The 24,375-nt window shown below is 45.1% G+C and overlaps 1 protein-coding gene across 5 annotated transcripts in view; it reads left to right on the top strand.

The window, feature by feature from the left end:
- The window catches only part of LOC122555703 (anoctamin-7-like), a 94,553-nt gene that overhangs the window by 41,545 nt on the left and 28,633 nt on the right, over positions 1-24,375 (top strand). For all 5 annotated transcript variants that reach the window (XM_043701744.1, XM_043701740.1, XM_043701741.1 and 2 more), the window contains 10 exons: positions 2,226-2,336; positions 5,451-5,610; positions 7,656-7,746; positions 8,823-8,919; positions 9,394-9,537; positions 12,447-12,584; positions 14,484-14,582; positions 18,899-19,001; positions 19,911-20,022; positions 21,702-21,756. In XM_043701744.1, coding sequence (XP_043557679.1) covers positions 2,226-2,336; positions 5,451-5,610; positions 7,656-7,746; positions 8,823-8,919; positions 9,394-9,537; positions 12,447-12,584; positions 14,484-14,582; positions 18,899-19,001; positions 19,911-20,022; positions 21,702-21,756 — 1,110 coding nt within the window. The remainder of the gene's footprint in view (positions 1-2,225; positions 2,337-5,450; positions 5,611-7,655; positions 7,747-8,822; positions 8,920-9,393; positions 9,538-12,446; positions 12,585-14,483; positions 14,583-18,898; positions 19,002-19,910; positions 20,023-21,701; positions 21,757-24,375) is intronic.

The raw sequence follows: 24,375 nt of genomic DNA, 5'->3' as shown, positions 1-24,375 counted from the left end.
GTGGGGGCGGAGAGGTCGGGAAGAAGATTGCAGGTCAAGAAGGCGGTGCTGAGTCTGAGGGTTGGGACTGAGATAAGGTGGGGGGAGGGGAAATGAGGAAGCTGGAGAAATCTGCATTCATCCCTTGTGGTTGGAGGTTAGGTTAGTTTGACACAACATTGAGTGCCGAAGGGCCTGTACTGTTCTATGTTCGAAGACTCAGAGGGAGAGTAGCAGGGACAGCTGTAGTTTCCAAACCCCAGCCTCAACACTCTAGCAACTGCTGCTGAGAAACTAAAACTAAAAATCCTGGCCTTGTAGAAGCTTGCCCCATCCATTCCTCAGCCAACCCCACGGCCTTCACATGCTGTTTATGGGCTTGCAGTGACAGATTGGTACCTCTGACATAAAACCTCTCTTCAAACCAAAACCAGGACAAAACACACCTCTCAAAACCATTGTATCATCCTGCATTGGAGAGCGCTGCTTGTGTTGCTACTAAGTAGTAGCAGCATGCAATAATCTCTCAAATAATAACACTCGACTCCTCCTTTGTGCATTTAACATGGCAATGCCTCAGTCAATCAGAAGTGTCTTGTCTTTACAGAATTAAACAAAGGCTTTGGGAAAAGCCGTTCCCTTCCTGCTGCATTCTCCATGGCGGAGATTCAATCAATTTGAATTGATTGAATCTCAGGTTCAATTCCCGCCTTGGGCAACTGACTGTGTGGAGTTTGCACATTATCCCCGTGTCTGCGTGGGTTTCCTCCCACATTCCAAAGATGTGCGGGTTAGGTGAGTTGGCCATGAGAATTGCCCGTAGTGTTAGGTATATTAGTCAGGGGTGAATGTAGGGGAATGGGTCTGGGTGGGTTGCTCTTCGGAGAGTCGGTGTGGACTTGTTGGGTCGAAGGGCCTGTTTCCACACTGTAGTGAATCTTAAAAAAAACATCGTGTTGATTCCCTCGTGTGTACCTCTGTTTTTCACTCAATGAAATGAAGAGGCTGAGCTTCCTTGTCCCAGGGAGCTTCTGCCAAGACCATGAAAAATAGCCATTCAGCCCCTCAAGCTTGGTCTGCCAATCAGTAAAATCATGGATGATCTGATGATTATATGTACACAGAGTTCAAACTGAATGGTGCAAGTTAAATTAGATTTCAGTCTGATTTTTTGGAACTCGGTTTTAATGACCTTATAACATACGTACAGATGTAGGCCATCCAGCCCAGCAAATCTGCTCTGCTATTCAATCAGATTATGGCTGATCTAGTAATCCTCAACTTCACTTTTCTGCTTCTTTTTTTTCCCTCTGTAACCCTTGATTCTCTTACTAATTGAAGATCTGTCCATCTCAGTCTTGAACATGTGTAATGATCCTGCCCTCTGCACTAAAGAACCCACTACCCGCTTCGAGGAGAAATCTCTCCTCATGTCTGTTATTAAATGAATGACCCCTTATTCTGAGATTACGCCCTCTGGTACTAGACTCTCCCACAAGGGCAAATCACCTCTCCATATCTTCCATGTCAAGACCTTTCAGAATCTTGTATGTTTCAATAAAGTCTCCTCTCATTCTTCTGAACTCCAATAAGTACAAGCCCAGCCTGCTCAACCTCTCCATATAAGACAGTCTCTCCATCCTGGTATTAGCCTAAAGAAGTTGCTATGGACTGCCTCCAGTGTCTCTCCTTACATAATGGGCCCAAAACTGTTCACAGCGGGTGTGTGTGCGCATGTGTATGTGTGTGTGTGTGCGTGTGTGTGTGGTCTGACTAATGCCTTGTACAGGTTTTAGAAAGATTTTCCTGTTTTTGTCTAGAATCATGGAAGCAGGCCATTTAGCTCGTCAAGACCACACTAACCCTCCAAAGAGCATCCCACCCAGACCCAACCCCATGCCCTTAACCCTGTGACCCTGTATCTCCCATGGCTAGTCCACATCCCTGGACACTATGGGCAATTCAGCATGGCCAATCATAAACTGCACATCTTTGGACTATGTGGTGGGGCACGGGGAACTGGAGCACCCAGGGGAAATCCACGCAGACACGGAGAGAACATGCAAATTCAACTCAGACAATCGCACGAGGGTGGAATTGAACCCAGGAGACTGGCACTGTGAGGCAGCGTGAGCCCACCATGCCACTGTCTAGGAGCGGTGCCTTCAGAGACTGGGTCTTGTCATGTCTTAATTTGTTTACTAATGTATTTGATCAATTCTGATGTTGCTTCCCTCCTTGGACAGGTTTATGAAATATTAGCAAGGACTAAGTACGGGCTTCAACGAAAGGCACAGATTGGCATCAATGGCCTGTTGACCGCAAACGTGTTTACAGCAGCCTTTCCCCTCCACGATGTAAGAGCACTGCTTTATTGTTTAAGTTCCAAATGTCTGTCACGGGTACCCCAATACTTTGAGAAAAAAACCTCACGGGATTTGGATGTCTGCCTCATCCCTAATTGTCCAGAGAGTGTTCTAGGTCTGGAGTCACATGTAGGCCTGACCAGGCAAGGACAGCAGATTTCCTTCCTTAAATGTGAACCAGGTGGGATTTAGTTTTAGCGACAGTTTTATGGTCATCCTTTAGGTTAGTTTTTTTTAATTCCAGATTTTTATTGAGTTCAGATTTCACCATCAGTCCTGGTGGGATTTGCATCTATGTCCCCCAGAACATTAACCTAGGGTGTTCTGGAATCCTAGTTCATAGTCTCTGTCTCTACACCACCTCCTTCCTGCAGCTGACATTCTGGGTGTCTGTACGTTACAACTGAACACCAATTGGGGCAAACCGGTTCAACTGGACTGAGGAAATGTGCCATAAAGTATAATACAGCATTAACAGACGTTGTCAAATGAGTGTGAAACTGACGAACAGTTTCAATGTAGATAACCATGAATTGATTCATTTTGACAGAAGCAATAAAGGATGGCACACAATCCTTTGAAAATCAAAGTTTGAATGGGGTACGGTACAGATACACTAATTATTTACAGCAGCAACATTGGATTATAAGGCAAACTGTGCATGGGGATTCATTTCTAGAAGGACAGAATTCAAAAGCACGGACATTTCATTACACTTAGATATAATGTTTTACCTCCCTTGCAGTACTGTTCCCAAGATATTGCAAAAGGAAGAAAGAGGTAGTAGATCAGGTCTTTGAGAATAGAAGGTAGTGTCCCTGTCTCTGATTTTGGACTAGTGGTGCTGGAAGAGCACAGCAGTTCAGGCAGCATCCGAGGAGCAGCGAAATCGAGGTTACCTCCCTGTCTCTGAGCCAGACGCTCTGGGTTCAAGTCCAATCCAGGCCGGGAAATGTGCATTCGTAACACAGTCAAACAGGTCATTTATCAATCTGTAAATACTTCCGATACACATGAATGGCGAGGAAATTTGGAGTCACCAGCGACATTATCCAGGTGACAAGATGCATGGAACTGTGTATGTTGCCACAGTAACTCAGACCCGTTTGGAGTTGGTGGGTGCAGTTTGGCTGGGTGGCCTGTGTAGATTGTATTGGGGCCAATAACAGGTGCTTTGATTCCCCTCAACCTGCCTGGAGGTTGTAGTGCTATCCATTGGGCAGATAATTCTAGAAGGAAATAGAAGTACTGGAGAAAATACGAGAAAAGGCCTTGTTTAGTCAGACTGAGAGGTTGTAAGTATTGGGGAGGCAAAAACAGGCTGGGCCTACTCTCCCTGAAAAGGAGAATGCTAAAGACTGACTTGAGAGAGTTCTTTGAAATGATAAATGTTCGAAAAATGTAGAATCCCTACAGGGTGGAAGCAGGCCACTCAGCCTATCAAGTCCACACCAACCCTCTGAAGAGCATCACACCCAATTTCGGCTACCCCTCATTTCCCATGACTGATCCACTCAGCCTGGAGAAAGTGAGATCTGCAGATGCTGGAGATCAGAGCTGAAAATGTATTGCTGGAAAAGCGCAGCAGGTCAGGCAGCATCCAGGGAACAGGAGAATCGACGTTTCGGGCATAAGCCTTTCTTCAGGTTCCTGAAGAAGGGCTTATGCCCGAAACGTCGATTCTCCTGTTCCCTGGATGCTGCCTGACCTGCTGCGCTTTTCCAGCAACACATTTTCAGCTCTGATCCACTCAACCTGCCTGCCACTGGACACTAGGAGCAATTTCCAATGGCCAACCACCTAACTTGCACATCTTTGGACTGTGGGAGGAAACCAGAGCACCCGGAAGAAACCCACGCAGACACGGGGAGAATGTGCATACCCCACACAGACAGTCACCCGAGGTGGAATCGAACCCGGGCCCCTGGCACAAAGCCACCATGCTACCTAAATGTGAACAAGACCTTCCTGTTTGTAGGAGCCCCAAACTCTAAGGGCCATCAATACAACAAAGTCAGTATTAAAACCAATAAGAAATTGCACAGGAGCTTCTGTATACAAGAGCACAATTAAAAGGTTTGAATGAAAAGATTAGAATGTGGACTGTGCTCCATGTAATGCACTGTGGAGCTTGTCAGTATCTGATTCTAGCAGTTTGATGAAAGGAACCACACTGAGGAGAAAAGGAACGGAGAAGAAAAACTGGAGAGAAATAGTGAAGGGGAAAGGGAATAAAGAATAGATGCGACCAAAGTGTAAAGAAGCAGGAAGATAGAGGAGAGAAGCAGAAAGGCAGCAGTGAGAGTACAAACAAAGAGCAGGAGCCAGCAAGAAGCAGAGACGGGAGCCATTGGGAATTCCCCATGGATCGGTATTTTCTTCTTCGGTGTTTCAGTTGGAGTCATGTGGGATAAGATTGAAGAGGTGGGAGCCATCAGCCTGCCTGATTTGTGTCCTGTTTGAATTCAAAAAGCTAGCCAGTGCCCTGTGTGGCTCCATCCACCCTCTGACTGTCCGACCTCCCCTATTGGGAGTACTCAAGTGAAAGATTTACCTGGCCAGTCCAACCAAAGGCGTTGCTTAGACAAAACCATGGGCATGGTGGGAATGTTCCCACTTGTGGTTTGGTTGGGTACATGGAGCCTAGGGAAGAGTTCTACTATGCAAGATATGATGTGCTATAAGGGGGCACATTCTAAATCACTGTCAATCAGTATCTAATGCTAATTTGTCTTATAAGGACATTCTGAAGCATCAGGAGTCAAAATCAGATGCATTCAACTTGGCTTCACAGTAAATCTATCTGTAAATAAGGTCAAAAATCAAATGATCATCAGGTTATAGTCCAACTGGTTTATTTGAACTTGCAACCTTTGGAGCTCTGCCCCTTCCTCAGGCATGGCAAACCTGTTGCTCTATAACTTGGTGTTTGATTTTTGACCAGTCCAACTGCAGCATCTCCACATCATATCTGTAAATAGTCTGACTTTCAAATTAAGAAAGTAAAAGACTATAACAAGGAGAGGGAAGGCATCGCTGGTGTAAACTCTGAGCAACTGCTAAGAACCAGGTAATCACTAACCTCGCCATTGGTTTTGTCTGCAGGGTCCATACCAGACTCGGGGTGAACAGGATGAACAGCTCAGCCGTAGGCAGGTACTTTATGAGCATTGGGCTCGCTGGGGCAAGTGGTACAAGTACCAACCTATGGACCATATCCGGAATTATTTTGGAGAGAAGATTGCATTTTACTTCGCGTGGATAGGTACGGTTCTGCGTGAGTGACTTTTCAGTTTAATCCTTGTCTTCAACGAGATTGAAATCTACAGTCATAAGGGGAGCCTCAAATCAGTCCAATGGAGCTGGTGCAGAGTACAGTATGCTCTGTGAACCTTCAACCTGCATCCCACCCACTTGTCCACCATGAATATTGAGTATGAATAAAACTCTGCAGTCATAATTGCAGATATTGTTCAGTCCTTTGAGTATAGGAGTTGGAAAGTCATGTTGAGGTTGTGCAGGACATTGGTGGGGCCTGTTCTGGAACATTGTGTCCAGTTCTGGTTGTCCAGTTATAGGAAAGATATTTTTAAGCTGGAGAGGGTTCAGAAGCGATTTACCAGGATGTTGTCGCGTATGGAAGGTTTAAGTTATAAAGAAAGGCTCAGACGTTTTTCACTGGAGCGTAGGAGGTTGAGAGGTGACCTTATAGAAGTTTATAAAATAATGATGGGTATGGATAGACTTAATGTTGCTTGTCTTTTCCATAGGATGGGGGATTTCAAGACTAGGGACACATTTTCAAGGTGAGAGGAGAGAGATTTATAAAAGATATGGGGGGAAAATTCTTTACACAGCCGGTGGTTTGTGTGTGGAATGACCTTCCTGAGGAAGTGGTGGATGTGGGTACAATTACAACGTTTGAAAGACATTTGGATAAGTACATGAATAGGAAAGTTTGGAGGGATATGGGCCAGGACTAGTTTAGTTTGGGATTCTGGTCGGCATGGACTGGTTGGACTGTAGAGTCTGCTTCTATGTTGTATGACTCTATGACTCCATGAAAAGGAGAGCATGATGATACTGACTTGAACAGTGGATCTACACATTTCACAGGATCTGTACTTCAGGAAATGCCTAATACTATATTTATTTAGCTTCACACAGTGTGATATTGTGTGTCTTTGCAAGGTTGTTGCATGAATTCATGTGCGAGTCACAGAATCTGGGGCTTGATCTTATTCACTGGCTCACAGGTTTCAAACAGTCATGTGGATGCACAAATTTCTAAAACTTGCTTAAACAGAATCAATAATACTAGATGACACTTTGGAAAAGATAACAGTGAAAATAGATAACATGAAACAAACATTAGGTGAAAACACTTTATTAATCCACTAAGCAACAGGTGCGACCCTACTTGTAGGAACTCATCACTGACTGGTTACTCTGCAAACAAATTCTCTGCACGCGCCTTTCCATGACCTATCATGTCCTGATTCCTAACTGCCTGCAGCAGTGATATCCCTGTGGAGCGTGCAGTAAAGCTTTTCTAACCGTTGCCCTTTGACATATAAACCCATGACTCAAATTGGGACAGCAAACTGGGTCTCAGTGCCTTATTAATCCTACCCAAGCTATGCAAGACCGCCTCCATGTGGTTAATGTTGGTCTTAGCAGGGGATGTCTCTAGTTACATACCAGTATTGGATATGATCTCTTACAGCAACGATATGGAAAGACTGACAAGGATAATAGCTGAAAAGTGCACATTAAAACATCAGAAAGGGTTGACAGACTGGATCAGTTTTAAAAAATACAACCATGAAGGGTTACCTGATTGAGGAAATGATGAGAGGTTTCGAGAGTGGGGACAGAGAGAACATTTCCTCTTATGAGGAACAGAGGAGATCAAAATAACATTACCAGAAGGGAATTCATAAGAAACTCCTTTCCATTCACTGGGGTCAGAATCTTGTCAACATAGAGAATGTTTGAAGTGGATTAGTAATGATTCTTTAAAGAGAAACTGATCAGCCAAGTGAGGACGAAGGGAATAGAAGGCTATGAGAGTCGATTTTCATGGGGCAGGAGGAGGCTCGAGTGTTCTTGTTGGGCTGAATGGCCTGTTTCTGTGTCCGATGTAGTTGGACATTATCCTCATCCCATCAGTGTCCGTGATCAGAGCTCCTCCTACTTTCTGTACCTGCCCCACTGACTGCAGTACACTGAGCCAGGACTGACTCTCAGCTTGAATGCAACAATTGGCTGGATGTTCAGTAATTGATGTTAACTTGTTATTTTTTTCAGGATTTTACACAGGGTGGCTGTTACCAGCAGCAATTGTGGGAACTGTGGTCTTCATTGTTGGAATTAACCTGATGCTGAGTGACATTCCTGCGTGAGTTTTATGCCAAACAATGAGTGAGGGATGTAGTCCAAATGTAGTCACAACGTATGTGCTACAGTTCAATTATAGTCACATCTGTATATTGATGCATTCTGAACATTGTCATTCAGTACAGTCAGAATATGCTTCTACTGTGCAGGGTTACAGTATGAATATGATCATACTGTTCAGAACTACAGTCTGAATGTGGTGACAAGCAGTTCTCCTAGAACTCATTTAATAGGAAATCGCTTAATAGAAATAATGGGAAAAGTGGGGTTGGGAGCAGACCAGTAAAGAATATCACATGTGATCAAACAAAAATCACCCAAACGTCTAACACAAAATATAGCACAGAACGAATGAAGGTTGAAATCATGTTTATTAACAAAAGTAAATTTAACACAGTACATTTAAAAAGTAGAAGAAAATACAGTACCTCTCACAGGAAGCTGCTCTGTCGGCAGCCTGACATTGTTGCACGTGCAGAATGAAGCGCACGAACCCATCTCCACTGGAATTGCGCTATTATCAACAGAGGTAAACATTCTCGAAAACACCATTCCCTAATTCTTCAGTGACGTTATAGCCAAATCGCGCTACTGAAACACGTGTTATCCCAGAACTACCTGCACATTGATGAGAACTACAGCCTGAATTTGATTACATTGTACAGAACTGCAGACTTAATGTAGTCACACTGTATGGAACTACAGTCTGACTGTGGTCACATTGTATAGCAGTACAGTCTGAATGCAGTTACACTTTATAGAACTACAGACTGACAATGATCACATTGTACAGTACTACAGACTGACTATGACCTCACTGTCCAACACCACTGACTGTGATTACACTACTACTGTATGAATGTGGTCACACTGTACAAATGTGGTCATACTGAACAAAACTACAGCCTGAATCTGGTTTACAATCTTGTCTGAATTGGAAAGATGATGAGAATAAAACAACAAATCTGGTTCTGGAGGAAGGACTCAGCCTGTGGTTTGGGAGGACAGCTCATGTGGCTGGTGACATGGACACAGTCCCCATGATTATAATTTCTGTTCCTCTCTGTCTTTACCCAGAAAGGAAATCTGCGAACAAGGAAATAATTACAGTATGTGCCCGCTCTGTACAAAGTGTAAAACTTGGAAACTCTCCAGTATCTGCTCGCTCTTCAAGGTAAACCCATTTCTTCATTGACTGAGCCCTGGGGGTGTTTGAGTGACTGCACCACAGTGCACTTCTGCAGTAGAATACTCCTGTGACAGTATGTTAACCCGATTCTCCCACCAGTCAGGGGGTTCAAAGGTAGGGGGCTCATCGGCATAAGCTGGTGGAGAAGAGTCATTGCGAGTGAGCAGATATGATTGGCTGGTGATCAGGCATGTAAATGTCTCCTCTGATCCTCCCTGGTCCAAGGTCACTAAAACTAGTTTCTAATTCATCTGCTCAAGCCCAGTTGAGATGAGGAATCCAGCCTGGCTGGGATCAACCCTGGAAAATTTGTGGCCTGTCCAGGATCTAGTTTTTCTCATCCATCTCAAATCCTTCAGATTGATCACCCCTTAATCTCCTAGACACCAGGGTGGGGGGTTTGCGTATTTGTAAATATATCTACATTGCTGGCCATGTTTCTGTCTCCCTGGCCTTCAGGTGAGCCAGCTCTTTGACAATGGGGGAACGGTGTTCTTTAGTATCTTCATGTCGCTCTGGGCGGTGAGCTTCCTTGAGTACTGGAAGAGAAAGCGTGCGATCATGGCCCACAGGTGGGACTGCTTGGACTTTGAGGAAACTGAGGTAAGAGACATTTTGAACAAACAAAACAGGCAGGACCTTACCAGGATACCCCGGCTCCTATAGCGTCCCCACAAACCGAGGCTACGGGTTCCAATCCCACTCCAGAGACACTTCAGCTGGCCTGATAAATCCAGTGGTAGTGTGGAGGCTGTCATGTTACTGGGAGTACTACAGGAGTGTGGCAGTGTCAGAGGTGCTGCCTGTTGAAGAAGATGTCAAACTAAGGCCCACCAGCCCTCCAGGTGTTTTGTAAGAGGTCCCATTGCACTCTTCTAAAGAAAAGCAAGGAAACTCTCTACCTTTTGCTGTTAACATTTATTTAAATTCATTCATGGGATGAGGTCATCACTGGCTAGGTCAGCATTTATTGCCCGACCCTAATTGCCCAGAGCGCAATGAAGAGTCAGCCACGTTGCTGTGGGTGTGGAGTCCCAATGGGCCAGACCAGGTGGCAGTCGCCTTCTGCTGATTTTTATTGCATTCAAATTCCACCGTCTGCTGCGATAGGATTTAAACCTGCGTCCCCAGAACATTACCGGGGTCTCTGGATTAGCAGTTCAGTGATAATTTATGGCATCACGGTGGCTCAGTGGTTGCCACTGCCGCCTCACAGCGCCAGGGACCCGGGTTCAATTCTAGCCTTGGGCAACTGTCTGTGTGGAGTTTGCACATTCTCCCCCATGTCTGTGTGGGTTCCCTCCGGGTGCTCCAGTTTCCTCCCACAGTCCAAAGATGTGCAGATCAGGTGAGTTGGCCATGCTAAATTGCCCGTAGTGTTCAGGGATGTGTAGGTTATGTGCATTAATCAGGAGAAATGTAGATAATAGGGTTGGGGAATGGGTCTGGGTGGGTTACTCTTCATAGGGTCAGTGTGGACTTGTTGGGCCAAATGGCCTGTTTCCACACTGTCAGGATTCTATGATGACCACTAAGCCATTGCTCCCCCTTTCTAACATTTGTAATTATCCCTGCAGTCAATATTGTTAAAGCATATTATTGAATCATGTTGCTGATTGTGGGAGCTGACTGTGTGTCAGTTGGTTACAACAGCAATGTAACTCACAGGCTCTTTGGGACGTCCTGAGGTTATGAATGATGTTATTGAGATATGAGGTCTTTCAAAAATGGGTTGTATAAGTGTCTGCTGTCAAGTGTTTGCCACAGGATCCCGCCACAAATTGACCGTTTGCCTATATTTCGATGAAAAACTGTCAACCTGAAACATTTTTGTCCAAATGTCTGGTCCAAGAGGCAGTGAGTCTGAGATGGGAAGGTGACTTTTATTAGAAGGGTTGCTGATGTCCCAGAAAAGCCAGCCTACCCCCTTATTCCACCCCCCTCTGCTGGAATTTGGTTCTGGGCCTGCTGCTGCTAATTAAGGTCCTTAACTAGTCAATTAATGGCCAGTTCAGGATGACCAAAGGGACCATTCCTCCATGGGCTGCTATGATCTCAGCTCCTGATTGGACAAAACAGGCAGCCTGGCCTACTGGTAAGACAGTGTGGGCAGGGGCCATTTGGTGCATGTTCATTGGCCTGCACTAATTTGTGAAGGAATGGGGATGGAGATGAAGGGGGCTGTTAGTTGCCAGACTCCTGCCCTTCCCCCACTTCCAGTCTCCCTGTAACTCCCAGAAATTCCCACTCCACCAAAAAAACACACATAGCGAAGACCTTGGGCCTGGTCACCATCACTGGCCTCTCAGCAGCAGCAGCTCAGTCCTCAGGGTGTTTCTGGCGAATGTGGTAGCTGGCTCGGCTTGGCCAACAGCTCTTGTGGGGTGCACCATGTACCCTAAGGGAAGGGAGTAGGGCCTTGATATTGCAGAAAGGGCCCACGGCTGCCCCCCAAACTGCCTGATCAGAGGAACACACGGTGAGGCTTACTCTGACAGTCAACCCGGGTGTCCACCTGTTGGCCAAAAATCCAACAAAAACAGGGGTTTTCCAACTGCTAAGTCAGCCTTTCTCTGTCTCTCCCTCCCTCTCTCTTTCTGTCTGTCTGTCTCTCTCACTCTGCCACTATCTCTCTCTCTCTCCTTTTCTTTCTCTATTTCCCATCTGTCTCTGTGTCTCTGTGTGTATGTCTCTCTCTGTATCTCTCATTCTGTTTCTCTGTCTCTCTCTGTCTTTCTCTCTCTCTGTCTTTCTCTCTCTCTGTTTCTGTCTGTCTCTGTCACTATCTGTCTCTCCTTTTCTCTCTCTGTCTCTCTCTCTCTCTCTGTGCCCCACTGTCTCGCTGTCTCTGTCTTTCTCTCTCTCTGTCTCTCTCATTCTTTCTCTCTCTGTCTCTCTCCACAGATACAGCCTGGCCTGCAGATTATTTCCATCGGATGCTGGTTTGTGCTTAAACCATTATATATTGAACTAGTTTCAGGACTGCAAATGTAAATTGGGAAACTCTGGTCTATCAGTGACTGAGGTGGTGTGTGGATCTTAATGCCGTTAGCACCTGCAATGGGATCTGCTGCCTAGCTGTGTATGTTAGGCTCATGCTGCCTCATCCTATCCTCTCACCTCCCATTGCGGCTCATCAGCAGCTGCTCTGTGACAGCCAGCATCCCAAGTACCCCTGGGTCCAACTCCTGACCTACTGTTTGCCCTCTGGAAGAGATCTGTGTAGCTTTTCAAATCTGACCGACTGCTCAAATTATTTTTCTGCACATGATCTTTATTGAGTCCTGTTTGGTCTGTTCTTGAGATTTGTGGGTGTACTGTAACCCTTAGAACTCACATCTGAAAAGGCCTTGATTTCCTTCCTTTACTTATCGCCCGCGACCCCGAGGCGCACAGTTGACAATTTCGTGCTAATGCGTCCGTCGCGTGATTACTTGTGACTGCCTTCACCCGCTTTCCTAACGTCATGCCATTCCAATGGGGTTGATCCGTTTTGACGTTTTCATTTTCAGGAACGCCCTCGGCCCGAGTTCACGGTTGTAGCTCCCATGACGACGAGGAATCCAATCACGGGGTCAGAGGAGCCATACTTCCCAGAGAAGGACAGGCTGAAGCGAATGATCACCAGTTCCATGGTGATCCTGCTCCTGGTATGAAAGGGCACTCGATAAATAAGGCACTCCTCTTTTGACTTCCCAATAACAACTGGTGTGCCCTTGGAGGTGGAGCACACTATATCCAATGTCACACTTGAGACTTGTTGTGACTAGTGGGCACCTCAGGGTGTTTCAGTGCATCACCTAGCCCATATATGTAATTTTACCTTCAACTTTACTTTGTTTCCTTTTTTGTCATTTATGTCCCTTTAAGGAGTAATCAATTAGTTAATTAGTTTGTTTCTTTATTTAATACTTAAAAGACTATTAAACAAAAGGATCTGGTAGTGTCCCTTCTTCTGATTCACTTGTTCCACTTGTCACTGTTGGAATATTGCGTGCAATTCTGGTCTCCTTCCTATCGGAAAGATGTTGTGAAACTTGAACACGTTCAGAAAAGATTTACAAGGATGTTGCCAGGGTTGGAGGATCTGAGCTACAGGGAGAGGCTGAACAAGCTGGGGCTGTTTTCCCTGGAGTGTCGGAGGCTGAGGGGTGACCTTATAGAGGTTATTAAATCATGAGGGGCATGGATAGGATAAATAGACAAAGTATTTTCTCTGGGGTGGGGGAGTCCAGAACTAGAGGGCATAGGCTTAGGGTGAGAGGGGAAAGATATAAAAGAGACCTAAGGGGAAACCTTTTCACACAGAGGGTGGTACGTGTATGAAATGAGCTACCAGAGGAAGTGGTGGAGGCTGGTAGAATTGCAACATTTAAGAGGCATCTGGATGGGTATATGAATAGGAAGGGTTTGGAGGGATATGGGCTGGGTGCTGGCAGGTGGGACTAGATTGGGTGAGGATATCTGGTCAGCATGGACGGGTTGGACCGAAGGGTCTATTTCTGTGCTGTACATCTCTTTGACACTATGACTAAGTTGATTAGAAAATATTTGAAAAAGAATCAGAACTGAATTTTTTTTAACTGATTCATGGGATGAGGGCTTTGCTGGCTGGGCCAGCTTTTATTGCCCTTCCCCATTTGCCCAGAGGGTGGGTATGGAGTCACATGCAGGCCAGACCAAGTAAGGATGACAGTTTGTCTTCCCCAAAGTGGTCATTCATTGGTGATTGAAGGGCTGTTTGACCCCACTGTTTGCCCCTCTATTCACAGCCTGGTATTTCTGGAGGGGGAGCATTTGGTTCCAAGACCAGTGCCCACTACAGGAGCTTTGGGGTTTACCTCCCCTCAAATTGATGACGTTTCCTTTGAAAGCTGTCTGTCATATCTGACTGATGCATTCACCTCTACCAATCAGAATCCCAATCAGCCAATCAATCAGCACTCTCCTCACTTGCAGTTATGAATGTTGGTGTGCCATGAATTGGTTTTCTTACAAGGTTTCCTGATCAGTTCAAAATTAAATGTTTCAACAAAATGCATCTTCTATGTACAGCAAATAGTTTATTGGCTAATGGGCACTCACATAGGAATAAAAAACATTTTGGGTCCAGTGACCCTCAGAATAGGATCTTCACGGATGCTGCCAGACCTGCTGAGCTTTTCCAGCAACTCCTGTTTTTGTTTCTGACTTACAGCGTCCACATTTCTTTTGGTTTTCAAATTAGCAGAATGTTGGTGTATGTAATTAGCTCAGTTGGTTAGATCTGCAGCATAGGTTCATTTCCCATTCAGATCAAGGTAGACATGGGAGGTGCCTCATCACCCTAACCCTGAGAAAGGAAGGCAAGAGCAAACCACCATTGACTAAAACCTGCCAAGACAATGACTGAATGAAACAGGCAATAAAGCAAGCAGTAGAAAGGGAATGACCCGCTCTTACAGAGTGCAATTCAAACACTGCGCCTGTGTTATTAACTAACAGGGTCTAGGTATCACTAATCAATAGTTGTGCTGCATTCATTGATTTGTGATTTGTTTGTTTTGCAGGCTGCAGTGGTTGTCATTTTCCTGATTTCTGTCATACTGTACCGCACCATCATGAAAATCTTAATTTATGAGACAGGAAATAGCATCGTTTTGGCAACTGTGAGTGCACGACTTCTGGACAACCGCATTCAAAAATAATCAAAGAATTTGTATTTCTGTGACGTCTCTGAATGGAGATCTTGTGACACAGAGGGTAGTGTCCCTGCCTCTGAGCCTGAAACTCCAGGGTTTAAGTCTTGGGAAGGCGTGTTTGTAAAGCAGGCAAAAGTGAGGACTGCAGATGCTGGAGATCAGAGTCTAGATTAGACTCTGATGAAGGGCTTTTGCTGGAAACGTCGATTTTCCTGCTCCTCGGATGCTGCCTGACTTGCTGTGCTTTTCCAGCACCACTCTAATCTAGTGTTTGTAAAGCAGTCAAAACTGCCTGAGGATCAATTTGTAAATCCTTCCAGCACACACTAGTGATAGGCAGCAAGATGGGAGAGATTCCTGGTCACCTGTGAGCTGGGAATAAATTGGAAATTGGTATCAGCAGCATGGGGCTTGGTCCTCTGCGGATGCTGAAAATCAGAGTCGAAAAGGGTGGCGCTGGAAAAGCGCAGTCAGTCAGGCAACAGGAGAGTCGACGTTTTGGGTATAAGCCCAAATGTTTTTCATTGCTTATGCCCGAAACGTCAATTCTCCTGCTCCTCGGACGCTGCCTGACCTGTTGTGCTTTTCCAGCACCACACCTTTTGACTCTTTACCCTGGCCCTCTGCTGGATGTCATGCTGCTGTGGGTCAGACCTGCCTAGAGGCAGAGAACTCAAGGAGAGGTGCCTGTGACTACCTGAAAGCACTAGACAGTCATTAAAGTGCCTTCCAAATGAAAGGACACTGCTTCACGTAATGGCCAATTTCTCCCAACAAGCTGCTGTAGCCATGAGATAGTCATCAGATTTGTTTTTGGGTGTTGGTTGAGGGTTACATTTTAACCAATGCGATGTCATTGAGTTATAGAGTCCTACAGCATGGAAACAGACCTTTTGGTCCATTTGTCCATGCCGACCACATTTCCCAAACTAAACTAGTCCCATTTGCCTGCGTTTGGCCCGTATCCCTCTAAACCTTTCTTATCCATGTACCTGTCCAAATGTCTTTTAAATGTAACTTTACCTGCATCTACCACTTCATTCCATGTATGCACCACCCTCTGTGTGAAAATGTTGCCCCTTAGGTCCCTTTTAAATCTTTCCCCTCTCACCTTAAACCTATGCCCCACCCTGAGGAAAAGACCTTTGCTAATCACCTTATCCATGCCCCTCATGATTTTACAAACCTCTTGGACGTAGGTTTGCTCATTGAGCTGGAAGGTTAAATTTCAGACGTTTCATCACCATACTAGGTAACATCTTCAGTGAGCCTCCGGATGAAGCACTGGTGGCATGGCCCGCTTTCTATTTATGTATTTAGGTTTCTTGGGTTGGTGATGTCATTTCCTGTTCTTTCTCTCAGGGGTTGGTAAATGGGATCCAAGGCAATGTGTTTGTTGATAGAGTTCCGGTTGGAATGCCATGCTTCTAGGAATTCTCGTGGGTGTCTCTGTTTGGCTTGTCCTAGGATAGATGTGTTGTCCCAGTCGAAGTGGTGTCCTTCCTCATCTGTGTGTAAGGATACTAGTGAGAGTGGGTCATGTAGTTTTGTGGCTAGTTGATGTCCATGTATCCTGGTGGCTAGGTTTCTGCTTGTTTGTCCAATGTAGTGTTTGTTACAGTTCTTGAAAGGTATTTTGTAAATTTTATAAACCTCTATAAGGTCACCCTCCCCGGCCTCCTACACCCCACAGTCTATCCAGCATCTCCTTATAACTCAAACACTATAGTCCCGGTGATGTCCTTGTAAATCTTTTCTGCACCCTCTTCAATTTAATAATATCCTTCCCATAGCTTTGGTCTTCTTTTACATCCTCTTGAGAGGGAAAATAGGAACCTTAGTTTAATGTCACGGTGTCATGCAGTTGTAAAGTTGTTACGACATAGCAGCAGGTAATTTGGCCCGTTGAGTCCATGTTGACTTTCGCCAGAGCAACTCCAGTCACTCTCATTTGCTCTATCCTAGTTGCTTGCCAGTCACCTTTACTCAATTTGCTTTTGAAATTATTCTTGTCTACGCTTTCACCATCTCTGTGGGCAACACATTCCAGGTCATTGCCACTCACTGCAGGAATATTGTTCTTCACATTCCCCTAGCCCTAGCCCCTGCTCTATGTTTGCACAAAACCATAAATCATCGAATCCCAAGTGTGGACGTATACCACCCACCTAATCCCTGTAATCCTCCATTTCCCATGGCTAACCCACCTAACCTACACATTCCTGGACACTATGGACAATTTAGTGTGGTCAATCCACCTAACCTGCACATCTTTGGACTATGGGAGCAAACCCACACAGACAATTACCCAAGGCTGGGATCGAACCTGGATCTCCGGCCCTGTGAGGCAGCAGTGCTAACCAATGAGCTACCATGCTACCCAACCTTGTGTCCCATTGCATTTGCACCATCAGCTCATCCAACTTGGTCAAATCTCTCCTCAATCCTTTTTTCGAAGCTTTGCCTAGCTGACCTTTTGGCTAAATCTCCTGGAATCTTTCTGACAAATCTCCTCTGCACCCTCCCAATGATCCTCATCCTAAAGTGTGGTGACCAGAATTGTAGCCTTAGCAGTTTTCTAAATGATTCAGCAGAACTTCCTGGCTTTAGTATTCAGTACCTCTGCTTATGAATCCCAATATCCCATGGGCATTACTAGTTATGCTTTGAATATGTTCTGCCCTCTTTTAAGCTCCATGCACACAAATTGCAGGGTTCCTACGTTCCTGAATGGTCTTTACCTCTCAGGTTTTTAGGCTGTGAAGCCTATTTTGCCTCTCGCCATCCCTTTTGCCAAGATGAATCATTCTAGATTGTTCTGCATTACAATTCATACCCCTCAGCTGAATGGTGACAGCTCAAACTGTCCAGCACTGCTTCAGTCCTGCCCTGGATAATTAAGAAATATCACATGGGACAGCATTCCCTTCGAGGAGCTCATTACGTGTCTGATCATCGGGATATTCTTACAATGACTTAGCAGGATAGAGCTGGCCAGGGTAGGGAGGAGGCAGGATCAATCAGGCTGAGACAAAGTTAAGAGCCCATTAATGTGGGCAAGGCAGGATCATGGACCAATCAGGGTGGAGGTATCAGGGTTAAGGGCCAATCAGTGTTGGAGAGTCTGGGTCAAGAACCAATCACTGTGGAGGAGTCAGAGTCAAGGGCCAATTGGTGTGGAGGAGCCGGAGTCAAGGGCCAAATACTTTTTTTTTAGATTAGATTAGATTCCCTACAGAGTGGAAACAGGCCCTTCGGCCAAACAAATCCACATTGACCCTCCGAAGAGCAACCCACCCAGACCCATTTACCCCTGACTAACGTACCTAACACTATGGGCAATTTAGCATGGCTAATTCACCTAACCTGCGCATTTTTGGATTGTAGGAGGAGACCGGAGGAAACTCACGCAGACACGGGGAGAATGTGCAAACTCCACACAGACAGTCACCCAAAGTGTGAATTGAACCCGGGTCCCTGGCGCTGTGAGGCAGCAGTGTGGAAATAGGCCCTTCACCCAGCAAGTCTACACCGAACCTCCAAAGAGTCTCCCACCCAAACTCATTACTCATTATTTACCCTGACTAATGTACCTAACCTACACATCCCTGAACACTACAGGCAATTTAGCATAGCTAATTCACCTAACCTACAATTCTTTGGATTGTGAGAGGAAACCCACGCAGACACGGGGAGAACGTGCAAACTCTACACAGACAGTTGCCCGAGGCAGGAATCAAACACAGGTCCCAGGTACTATGAGGCAGCAGTGCTAGCCACTGAGCCACCATGCCGTCTGTAATGTGAAGGAGCTGTAGTCAAGGGTCAATCATTGTGGAGGAGTCAGGATCAAGGACCAATAACAGAGAATTTTGGGTCCAGTGGAGTTCTGAGGAAGGGTCACTGGACCTGAAACGTTAATTCTGATTTCTCTCCACAGATGCTGTGAGACCTGCGGAGCTTTTCCAGCAGTTTCAGTTTTTGTTTCTGACTTCAGTTTTTATTGAAAATCAAGGACCAATTAATGTGGAGAAGTCAGGGTCAGGGACCAATCACTGTGAGGGAGTCTGGGTCAGGGGTCAATGTGGGACAAAACTAATCAGACGAAGACAAGGACCATTTTGGGGAAGGATTTGGCGTTCATATATTTTCAAATCATAACTTCTTATATTTTAAATCAATGTATTCTTGAATTTGGATGTATATCTTATTGCAGATTGAATAGTAACTGTTTAGTCTATACCTTTCTGAAATATTTATTGTACATTATTCTTTATTTCCAGGCATCAAGAATTGCCAGTATAACAGGATCTGTGGTTAACCTACTGGTCATCCTCCTGTTGGCCCGAGTGTATACGTCACTGGCTCATCTCCTCACGAGATGGGGTAAGCTCACGACGTTACACATCATAACGATATGGAATTTAGATTATCCAGGTCAACCAGATTATCATAGTTTGTCAATCCACCCTGTTTGCCCAGATCTCTTGGTGGTCTTGTTGCATATCAGTCTTGATACCCTCTATATCTTTCCTGGGGTCTGGTGCCCAGAATTGAATTGAGTGTGCTAAATGAAGCCTACTCGGAGTTTAATTCTCAGTTCGATTGCCCCACACAAATTGTCAGGGTCCTCAGTTCCTGAATGCTCTTTAGAATTGTGTAGTTAAGCCTACATTGCCTCTCACTATCCCTTGTGCCAAAATGAATCATCTTAGACTTCTCTGCATTAAAGACCACCCCCTCAGCGAAATAGTGATGGAGCAGGGCTACTGGATGATGAAGAAAACTGGGGTGGAAGTCTGATTTTCCCTCTGTTCTGACGAGCAAAAGAACGTGAATCATATCCAGACTCCTTTTCTGAAGAAGGGTCACCGGACCTGAAATGTTAATTCTGATTCCTCTCCACAGAGGCCGCCAGACCTTCTGCATTTCTTCAGCAATTTCTGTTTTTGTTTCCTTTTCCAGGGATGGGCCTCACCAAGGCCATCATCCTGCCGAATCCTTATTTCTACAAACAAACAACCCTCTGTCCTTTCTTAACCAACTCCAACAGAGTTGAGTTGACAAGTATGGAGGATCAAACCCATTGTATCCCCAAGTAAGCTCCATTTGCTATCAGGAACAATTCTTGGAAGAAATGTTTTACCCAGATCAAAGGACAATGTAATAGTCACTATGACCCCACAGGGCTGCCCTTCCTAACCCCTCAGGGAAGCTAGACATAATAGAGGTGATGATCGAGAATGATCAGTCTCTTGGTGAAAGGATGAACAATGTTGTATCTGTCTGTTCCAGAAATGCACAGGACCCAGTCCAAGTATGAAGATGCCTTTACCTTCAAGGTGTTTGTTTTCCAGTTCATCAACTTCTATTCCTCGCCAATTTACATTGCTTTCTTCAAAGGCCGGTGAGCAGAGTTTCCTCTCTTCAAAACAAATGGGTGTTTTCTTGAGTTCTGCCCTTGCAAACAGGCCGAGTCTGACAGGGGCATGGTTCTGAATGTTGCTGGGATACATTTCCAGTTCTTCCAGGGATATGGTTCTGGGATTCTGACTCAGTGCATTGAGTATACGATTTGGGAGGTCATCTTGTGGCTATACAGGACACTTTTGCAATAATGCATTCAATTCTGGCCTCCCTTCTGTAGGAAGGATGTTGTAAAACTCAAAAAGGTTCAGAAAAAATGTACAAGGATGTTGCTGGGGTTGGAGGGTTTGAGCTATAGAGAGAGACTCAATAGAGGAGCTGTTTTCCTGGAGCATCAGAGACTGAGGGGTGACCTTATAGAGGCTTATAAAGTCATGAGGGGCATGGATAGGGTGAATTGCTAAGTTCTTTTCCCCAGGGCATAGAGAGGGCATAGGTTCAAGGTGAGAGGGGAAAGATATAAAAGGGACCTAAGGGATTAGGGTAACTTTTTCATATAGAGGGTGGTGTGTGTATAGAATGAACTGCAGAGAAAGTGATAGATGCAGGTACAATTACAATGTTTAAAAGACATTTGGTATATGGGTAGGAAAGGCTTAGAGGGATATGGGCCAAATGCAGGCAAATGGGACGGGTTTAGTTTGGGAAACGTGGTCAGCATGAATGAGTTGGATTGAAGAGTGTGTTCCTATGGCTTACATTTCTATGACTCAGTGGTTGAAAATTGATTCCAAGAATCTGACTCTCACTACAATAAGGTTTCTGGATGATAGTTCACTTCGGGGTGTAGTTGTGGGGTGCTCATTGCTTTCTGGCATCTTGCCTGAATGCCTGATGAGAGGTCCTTTTCCAAGTTGGTGGTACCCTGTACTGCCAATATGTCTGTATCTTCAACTGATAGTCAACCCCCTAACTGTTATTCAACTGTGGGAAGCAGGGTCTGAGACTAGCTTGTTGTTACTGGGTAACAGTAAAGAGTGGCCCTTTCTAGCCTGGGGTGGGGGGAACAAATTGCTTCAGAATAGACCTGTCGTCTGGTACATTTAAGAACAGCGGTGCTTTGCACCCCATCCCAGTAGGGTCCCTGGTAGAAACGAAATGTCGTTCGCTTAAAAGAATCAAACGCTACCTCAATACCTCAAAACCTCAGTACAGATTTCTCAAATAAGTATTGAAGACAATGACCACAACTTTTATCAGTAGCAGAGCAGATTGCTTTTCAGGAATGTATTTAAGGAGAAGCAAGACAGGGCTCATGTGAGAAAAATGACTCCAGTGACTCTTGTTCAGACATGGGACTGATAGAAAGTAGGATTGGCACTAAAACCAGATCAGACGAGATTGGAATAGCGCAGCAGCTCAAAGGAGCCAATCCCACATTAGTCCTATGTTCCAGTGCATATTTCCTCTGCTCTCTCTCAGTCTACCAGTGATGTTTGTTTCACCTTATTGCAACGTCTAGGGAAAGGTTTAAATGTTAGTATTTTGGTTCAAATGGAGAGGTGGTAAAAAAAAATTAGGAAGTCCTTTTGCAACTGTACCACATCATTTAAAATCTTGGGATTCTCAATTGGGATCACTCCCAGAATCTGTTTGATTTGCTTAAGTCTTTGCATGGTGTGAATGCTGAACCTATTTCCACTCTGTTGTGTTTCTTAGGTTTGTTGGTTATCCTGAACACTATGGCTCGCTGCTTGGAGTCAGAAACGAGTCTGTAGGTATCAGATTTACAAATGCTTCACAGAACCTAATCACAGAACATGTTCAGATTTCAGGAGGTGGAGAAGGCAGTGATGTGTGTGTGTGTCTGGGTGTGGAGTTGGGGTGATGTTGGAGGCTGCGGGAGTGCTGGGGTCACAGCATTACCAGAACAAGCCAGACCAGTATGTACCAGCCAACCCTAACCTGGGTGCTCCTGTTATATCCATCCATCAATGTCCTCCCATTGGGCAAGGTGCAATGTGAGGTAAATTCTGAGACCATCCTAGAATTTCCAGCTAGTTAGCCTTTCTTGGGCCTTACCTATCATGGTCATGCGCGGATCCTATTCAGGGGTCATTTTATTTTCGAGGGCTACTTTTTTATATTTTGCAGAATACCTTTTCAAACTCACTAACTCATTTAGTAGGTTATATAATCACGCGGTCACAATACCTTTTTTGTATTTGAGATGACATGCAGGCTATTGAACCAAAACAGAATTAGAAGAATTCATCAAAAATAAACAACTCTCCATTAAACTGAGTGCCACAACACAGAAGGCAAGAAGTAATTTCTACAATTCCATGGTATTTAAACTGATACAAGACAACAGGCATCAGTTAGCAACAAAAAAAATTTAATTAGTAATTGTAACTCTCTTCTATCCTAAAAAAGCCATCACCTTAAACACACTGTCCACAGATGTATAAGGTCAGAGCTAAAATTGGAATATTTTAACCAGACAATTAAGACTCTTTTTACTGCATCTCAGATCTCAATCTCAGAATTATGTTAATAATTGACACAATGTCATTACAATCAGATCCACTACATTTTTTCCTAAATATTGCAGCTCCTGAACTTAAACTAGAGCCCTAAACTAGAAATTCTATTTTCATTTGCAAGTAATTCATTACCTCGGCGACTTTAAGCTGAGTATTCCTTTATTGACAGATTTAAAACTATTTTCACTCCATTGCAGCTTTCCTCTGCCCCTCTTACAGTCTGTTCGCCTCCAAACACAGTCATTTTGCAGTCCCCTTCTCCCTCCCACTGCAATCAGTTTGGAGTCACCTCCTCCCATTCATCCCCATATCCGCCCACCCTGGATAGGTGCCCCCACCCTGAACTGGTGGATGGAAAGCCCGGATTGAGATGGAAGCTCCTGATCCCATCCTTGGCTAAAGGTGGCCTTTCCTCCCTGCTATCGCTTACTTTCCTAACTGCCCGTTGGTGCTCTGTTCACAGGTCACCTCCCTCCCACCTTAGCAGCAAGCACAAGTAGAGAACCAGGCCATAATGGGAGGAGCAACTCATCCCCATCTCCTTCCATTCTGTCTGCCGGGCGAGCTGGGGATATTTAGGAGCGGATTTCCCATGACCTTATGTATTTTTACTTGATTCCATTAAGGGCAATAAGTGGCCTGTAAAGTTAAGAAGCTATGTGACAGAGAAACTTGATAGAAATTCCAGGTGTGAGCATTCCCTTCTGATTGCAGGACTCCTGTCCTGGGTCTCAAATGCCCTCTTGCCCCTTCCCTCCAGAGGGTTGGAGGTGAAGTTCAAGGCATGCATTGCCACTGTGGAGTGGGCACCTTGAACTTACTTATAAAGGTGTGGCTTCTCAATCTAAATATTAAAAAGAGGCCAGGATTTGGTCTGACAAACTTCCATCCATATTCCCAGTGTCTGTTAAGGATTTTTGTTTAACAAAAGAAGGTTCTGCTTGGATATTAAAACATTTATTTATCTTTCACACTAGCCCAGTCGTAGAATCCCTACAGTGTGATTTCAGGCCATTCAGCCTAACAAATCCACACCGACTCTACAAAGAGTAACCCAGCCAGACCCAATCCCTTACATTTGCCCCTGACTAATGCGCCTAACCCACACATCCCTGAACACAGGGCAATTTAGCATGGCCAGTTCACCTAACCTCTACAGGTGTGGATTGTGGGAGGAAACCAGAGCACCCCCATGCAGACATGGGGAGAATGTGCAAACTCCACACAGTCAGTTGCCTGAAGCTGGAATTGAACCCAGGTCCCTGGTGCTTTGAGGCAGCAATGCTAACCACTGAGTCACTATGCTGCCCCTCAGTCCTCAGCCACTTGCCAAAACTTATGCTTCACTGTGATAATGTATTGTTTGGGTCATTGCATTATTTCAGCAGCCTCGCCCCATGGTGAACCCTTGCCCTGTGGGCTGCAGTGGTTCAAGAAGGTGGATCATCACCATTTTCTCAAGGGAAGCCATATAGATCAGGTATAGGTATAGGCCGCTCTGCCCTCACTGCTCCCCTATTCATAGAGTCATAGAGATGTACAGGATGGAAAGAGACCCTTCGGTCCAACCCGTCCATGTTGACCAGATATCCAAACCCAATCTAGTCCCACCTGCCAGCACCCGGCCCATATCCCTCCAAACCCTTCCTATTCATATACCCATCCAAATGCCTCTTAAATGTTGCAATTGTACCAGCCTCCACCACATCCTCTGGCAGCTTATTCCATACCCATACCATCCTCTGCATGAAACAGTTGCCCCTTAGACCTCTTTTATATCTTTCCCCTCTCACCCTAAACCTATGCCCTCTAGTTCTGGACTCCCCGACCCCAGGGAAAAGACTTTG

Source organism: Chiloscyllium plagiosum, chromosome 13 (genome assembly GCF_004010195.1).
Source record: "Chiloscyllium plagiosum isolate BGI_BamShark_2017 chromosome 13, ASM401019v2, whole genome shotgun sequence".
Taxonomy (NCBI): domain Eukaryota; kingdom Metazoa; phylum Chordata; class Chondrichthyes; order Orectolobiformes; family Hemiscylliidae; genus Chiloscyllium; species Chiloscyllium plagiosum.
The sequence above is the reverse complement of the archived record's forward strand: the minus strand, read 5'-3'. Positions and strand labels throughout refer to the sequence as shown.